Source organism: Anopheles cruzii, chromosome 2 (genome assembly GCF_943734635.1).
Source record: "Anopheles cruzii chromosome 2, idAnoCruzAS_RS32_06, whole genome shotgun sequence".
NCBI lineage: Eukaryota > Metazoa > Arthropoda > Insecta > Diptera > Culicidae > Anopheles > Anopheles cruzii.
Genome location: NC_069144.1, coordinates 32,136,314 through 32,143,194, shown reverse-complemented (window position 1 = coordinate 32,143,194; position 6,881 = coordinate 32,136,314). Strand labels below are relative to the sequence as shown.

Below are 6,881 nucleotides of genomic sequence, written 5' to 3'. Positions count from 1 at the left end.
TCTGTATTGCTTGTAACGCTAGGTTGGAAATCGTCGCGTTCTCAACAGGTAAAAGAATATTTTAAGAACAACTGTGGTAAAATGATGACCAACTGATAAAAAATGAAGGATTTTTATCAACTTTGCATCGCAGGAAGCTTTGAAATGGTTGTAGTTTGTCACAGCGCTTAAATTATAATTGAAACCCATCATATCGAGCACCATCGAACCCACTGAAATGGTACGGATATGCTATGTTGAGCTAAATTTTTCAATGTGGTACTGATAACTATGTTTTATTAGGATGTTGAAAAAACGAAACGCCTAAAAAAAATCGGATTTGCTGAGCCGGACAATCAGCCGGAGAGGGAATCAAAGAAGCTGTCGGAAAAGGCTTATGTGAGTATATTGTGCAGGATTCGAAAAATGCTATTTAGATCCGAAATATTGTCTTTCCTGTTTCCCAGCGCAAATCTACGTACCCTCGGGAAAGTATGGCAGCAATAGCGGTAAGGAAATATAATTTATCTTATGCATTTGAGCAGATAATCATCAATGGTGACAATTTCAGCGTAAATCATCCGTTTTCATTCTATCCAGCCTGATGGGGCCGGCAATGTCGTCGTTACGTGGCCAGAGAAGTCTTCACGATCGTACAAGCATGGTAATTGAACTGAAATGTACATTTTTGGGTCCCGCTAGTTTTGATTGTTTGTTTTTCGCAGTACATGGCACCACGGTTTCAAAATTCTTATCGTTTAGAATCCAAGTATCCTTTCAACCGCACGGCAATGCAATCGATGATGAACAACTTTCTGCAAGTGTACCTTGGCGACTACAAGTACAGTGCAAAGCGTGCTAAACGATTGGCAGAAAATTTGGGCGAAGAGTTGCGAAATCAGTTCAAACGATGCCACTTCGATCGCTATCGCGCTGTTGTACTGGTAACGGTCGGCGATAAGGCTTCACAGGATTTAAGATGTGTTGCGCGAGCACTGTGGGACCCAGAGAATGACGATTGTGCTTCTTTTTCATATGAGGCAGCGACATTTTTTGTCGTCGCCAGCGTGTGGGCAATTTATTGTGAGTGAATAGATCGCATCAGGTTTAAGCACGTCTTTGGTATTCAAATATCTAAAGTAGTATTTTAGTTAAAAAAACAAACAAAAGAACTCGTTCATTCGTTGGGTTAATTTTTTTTAATGCAAGCGAATGCAGTTTTGACCTTAAACGGTTTCTATTATAACGGAGACTGTTCAACGCCAGCGGAAAATGAACAGAATCTATAAAACGATGACTGACCTGGTTTGTTTGTTAAATTAAATTTTATTAGAAATGGATAAGTTAATTCTGGACGCCAAATCAACTGGTCGTTTAATTTTGATTTTTAAATCATGAAATATAGGATAATAAATTCATCAGAAATTGATGAAATGTTTTAATGCTCTATTGGCTCGGCAAGTCGAACCGCTCTTCGCCGTAGTCTAGCATGTCTTGGGGTTGTGTGAATTGATGATAATTTAAGTTGCTGGTGGCAATTGTGTTCATTTTCATTGATTTACACAATGATGCATCTTTGATGCGATTATAATCTACTGCTTCATTTGCTTGATCGTATGTCCGCTTGGCAGGGATCGAAAGGCTTGTATCACACAAAGATTTATTCAGAATTGAATTTTCAAACATAATATCTTTGTTTTCCTCGCCGAGATTTTTGGGATACTCTAAAACATCGAAAATAAAAAAGACATTCCGACAGTTAGTGGTTCCTCGGTTTGAGCTAAGCCAGACTTTACCTTCTTCGATAAGCATTCCTTCAACCTTTGAACATTGTTCGGTGCCGCTTAAGGAATCCGAAAGATACTGGATATCCAATGTTTCGCCTAGCTTTGGTTCAATCAATGATTCACCTTCATCTTTAAGTTCCAAGGTTGAATCCTGGTTAGCTTGAGTACGGTTATCACAAATTTCATAATCCTTACACAGCATCCCATCTTGAGAATCAAAGCCGGCGGGTATGTCGAAGGAGGACACCAACTGATCCTCACTGGCACTTGCATTACAGTAGTGGTCCGTGTCCGTGTCCGTGTCCTGGCCTGATGAGCACTTGCCTTCGATATCAAAGTTCAAAACCAATGCTTCCATTCGCTGTTCAAATTCGTGACTGTAGCGCGTTTCTGGAAGACACCTAGCGCTGTGGGGGCTGTCTTTGGCCAGGTTTTTTACGAAAGAATCATACTCCATGTTTTCACCACGTAACATATCACGTTTTGCTTCAAATCTATCCTTAAATGCTTAAAGCTGCTACGATTGATTATTTTGCAACTAGCTATATTTGAGTAGTTCCATTGCAGCATTGATCGATTTGATTAAACAAATGTTGTGGTACAACTCATGCATTGCACAATCAATTACACATACGTTTTAACTACACAGAAAGCAGCGTAGCAAACGTGGAGCAGGAAACAAACTATGAAAAACTCATCGCAATTTGGTTTGTTTGGCTTTGTTTATGTTTTGCACGAGCCTGTATTGTTTTGACGTTTGAATGTTGTTGCGATATTTGTGCGGGAATTGAATGAGTCGTCCTGGATGTTCGAATTTGGAATTCGAATTCGAAATTGCTTGAACAGAATCATGTTTCCGAAAATAACCATTAGGTTATTTAGTTCAAATTTAGGTTGGCCAAATTGCCAAGAATCTAAACCAAGAAACCGATTTTAGTTTGATTTTAGTTTGACTTTAGTTTGATTTTAGTTTGATTTTAGTTTGATTTTAGTTTGAGTTAAAAAAAAAGTTGGTATTCACCACATGGAGTGGTGAATAAACATCGACTCGACAACTGACAACTCAGTCAGCCGCATGGTAAATAACAACAGCTCGTCGTAGCTTAACTCAAACGTAACGTAACGTAAAATCAAAATTAACTGAAAATACAACAATTGGTGTCAGAAGTGCGATACCGACATCACCCACGAACAGCGCAACAGAACCCGAAAGCAGTTTATTCACATCAACACCCGTAGAAAACATCACGCGTGCCGGCGCCGTGGTTTTCACCTAACACAACAAAGGATGGCACAATCCGAGCAAGAACTGATAGAAACTCTGTCGAGATTAGTTGCTCAAGCCCTCAAAACGTCCCTCAAAGACGTTATCACGCCGGCCATGCAGAGCCAAATAGTTGCCGCCGCTGTCTCACAAGCGAGAGCACCAGAATTCACAATGCCAGAATGCCACCCTTCCGACGACGCCCCGGTAGAGAAATACTTCGACCAATTCAACCGCGCCCTCAAACTGAGCCAAATACCGGTGGATCAACACGCGTTGTATGCCCTTGTACACATGGGCCCGGTACTGAACCATGCGCTCAAGTACCTAATCATACCTCGTGACCCCGTGGATCTGCAATACCATGAAATGCGAGCAATTCTCATAATGCATTTCGATAAACAGAGGAACAAGTTTGTCGAGAGCATCCGGTTTCGAGCGATCAGACAAAAGAGGGAAACAGTTGCACAATTCGCCGGCCGCCTCAGACAAGGAGCTGTCCACTGCGAGTATGGCGCCTTTCTCGACAGGATGCTCATTGAGCAGTTCCTATATGGCGTCAAGGCTTGTGAAATCCGTGACGCGATTATCAGGCAATCTCCCGAGACTTTCGATGCGGCCGTTGATATGGCAGAGCGCTTCGAGGCGACGCGAAAAAAAACTAAATTAGCAAATGTTAGGCACAACGTACGTTAGTGCATACTAAGTCACAAACAAGGTTTTGCGCGTTTTACGATACTTTCAAAATAAATAGTTTTTCGAAGCTCCAAATTTTTTACTGTGTTTCATATGTACGGACGTACATATTAATTTTTTTCATTTTCTTTCTTCCGCATTCTTTGGTAATTAGACCGGATCGGTAATTTGCCCCCGGTGATAAAGCAGTCGGTAACGCTCGTCGCTGTTCCGTCGTAGCTAGCCTGGGTTCGAATCCTTCCTGGGGACCGGTTGTCACGCAGCCGGCCATGGTTTCGATTCCCGATACCGGCGTGACAGATACGGCTGTAGATTTCTCATTCTCAATACATGCGGATGCCTCCAGTCTTACTCCCCTAAATTTGAAGTAAATCTGTTGGCTCTTCTTTTGAAGCAACCAGTGGCCCTGAAAAGGAAGGAATGCAGAATTGAGACAACAGGCTTACTGGGCCCTCGCAAGAGAGCACCCCATACGTTCCCTTGCTCGCGGATCTCGATCTGACGCTTCTCCTCCATTGCGTCAAAGTATCTGCCAAAGAGATTCCCGAAGTCAGATCGGCTTCCAGTCGGCAAACCCTAGTCGGTGCTACGTACTTTTTCTCCTGCGGGTCGAATATGGTGCCCTTCCAGTGATCGTACTCCTGCTGGCGCGTGTTCAACGTAGCGACCAACTGCTTTAACTCCTGCGTCCGCCGGGCACAGGCCGTCAGGCCGGCGGCCAGCGAGAGAACCAGGGTCAGGGTGGCCGCCGCCAGCCCGACGTGCAGCGGGGACAGTGGCAATCGGAGGTCACACTCGGCCGGACTTTCGTCCTGCCCCTAGGGACAGTGCGCCCGCCCGTCACACCACAGTTCGGCCGGGAACTGCAGAACTACTCGAAAAAGAGCAACGAGTTCAAGAAAGTTTAAAAGAGGTCGACCTTTTACGTCCTTCGGCCGTTCAAAACTTATCCGAAAAACGTCGCCCCAAACCACCCTCCGAAAAAGAAGTCGCGATTGCTGCCGCAACCAAGTACGCTGATATTCCTATTCCAAATAGGAAAACCAAGCGAATGTCACTTATTTTCCTATTGTTTCTTAAAATTCACCGGAGAGAAAATGTTGTGAACTCCAGAAAGTACACCGCGCTCCCAGGATTTTTACACGCGTGCCAAGACTTTCCCACTTTTCCGTTCCCCCGTGCGGGCAACTTTTTTCGCTGTCCAAATTTTTGGACAGCATTTCGAGAGCGGATCAAATTATGACAAAGACGGCAATAGAAAGAGAAGGAAAAGGCGAATAGAAGAGAAGATAGGCGAAGAATATTTAGAAAATCCGGCTAGAAAAATTGGCATTAACAGCCGAATTGAACGGTCCGCCAGCGTTCACAAAATTTAATGTGCCAAATTTAATTAAGTTATCCATGAGCTGCAATGATTTGATTACGATGAAAGTGTGGGAAAGCCTAAGTGATCAATTACTGTATGGTTGTGTGTTTCATTTGAAAGCCGATGTGGCAGCTACATTTTTTGCTACATCGTTCAAGCGGATGATAGATTTTTCCGTGTTCCGTTATTACGGGGCAACAGATGATGCGGCAGAAGAGGCTTCTGAGGTGTTTTTCAAAGAACACAAACACTTTCAACGGGTGTCTCTGCCCCGCAAAACAACACCGGTGGAATGGGTGTCTCACGTAACACGTTATTGCAGCAAGCTCGTTGAATTACACGCGAATAGCTATAGCCGCGATTTTTCGATGTCGTTCGGTAGCAAGTTGAAGGTTCGTCAACGGAACGAAAACGTGAGGTATTTTATTTAATATTCATTGTTGTTACAGCATCTTTCATTGTACGGGAGGTACTGGTATCTGAATTGGTTCGCCGTTTCTTGTCCTTCGTTGGAATCTTTTTGTTGCGAAAGAGCCTTCCCGTGTGAAATAATTTACAGAGCTGCACCACAGCTGAAATGTCTCAGATACCTTAAAGGATCCTTTTTGTTCGGACCGGAAGTGTTGTATATCTGTAACAATTTTAAGGGTCTCCGATGCTTGGAGTTATCCTTTGACTTCAAATTGGTAAGAAAAAAATGGGTTTCGACGCCACCCTAACCGCAAAGTGACTCGATGTGACTTTATTTATTTTCTCCTTTTTAGAAGTTGGCCGATGATTCAATCAGACTGGATAAAATGAAGGATTTGCAGGAGCTTACTTTGCGCAATGTGACCGACCTTAGCCCATTTTGTGCATCATCGAGCGTTCGTTGGTTAAAGTTATTTTTCGGTGACATCGTAAGTATCAGAGGCAGAGAGGGAGGGAGAAAAGAGTGAAAACAAGAGAGAGAGAGAGAGTGTGTGTTTAATGTAATAACTTCTTCGCCTTTTTTTTACTGTCGCCGACAGATGTATAACTGCGTCACCTTAGAAAGGTGGTGCAGAGAGCACCACGGAGCGGTTCATGATCTTGAGTTTTTCAACATCGCGAAAAAGTTTCCATCTCTGCAGCGGTTATTTATTTTGCGTGGCCTCGATCTGCATCATGGCGTTCAACTTCTACGCACACTGATGCCATCGTGTAGAATCGATTATGGCGTGAAATGGAAATGTTGTACACAAGATAGAAAAATGAAACAAATAGAGGCAAGAGTTCTGTTCTGTTTAGAAGACAATATAGACGATGAAGAGGACGGAGAAAATTAGTGCGCGTATAGTCCTCCCGAGAAGCCAACCTTCCGATGCGCCAGTTTTGGCCAACACAAAGTCGCCGAAGGGGTGGCAGACCTTGGCAGGGCGTGTGCGGGGGAGCACGCAGCTCGAAAGTAGCCACTTGTGCGACGACAGTTCTTATACCTACCTCGGGAAAAGCATCATACCCCCCTATCATAGAACTCGATTCGAGTCCTCGAACGTTCATTCCGTTCATTTTGCTATAGCTTTCTCTTTCTGCCCTCTCTTTTGCTGTATTGTGCCTTCTCTCTTGTTGTGTTCACTCGAACGGTAGAGTTTCCGTTGGAGATCCATAATAGGGGGGATAGTCAGCGTTTCGGGCAGCGGTTGGTTTCCTTTCCGGCAGTTGCGAGGCATCGAAAATGTATAATTTGTTAACGCGGCTCTTTTCTATTACGCATGTACTGACTAACAAATACATAAATAAATAAATACTCAAATTACGTCGATTTACA

The 6,881-nt window shown here is 43.6% G+C and overlaps 1 protein-coding gene across 1 annotated transcript; it reads left to right on the top strand.

Moving 5' to 3' along the window:
* Positions 1-217: 217 nt before the first annotated feature.
* LOC128278888 (dynein light chain Tctex-type 5-like) lies at positions 218-1,070 on the top strand. The gene is made up of 5 exons (XM_053017615.1): positions 218-235; positions 283-378; positions 447-488; positions 551-643; positions 705-1,070. The coding sequence occupies exons 1-5, from the start codon at positions 218-220 to the stop codon at positions 1,068-1,070; spliced, it is 615 nt and encodes a 204-aa protein (XP_052873575.1).
* The last annotated feature ends 5,811 nt before the right edge of the window (positions 1,071-6,881 follow it).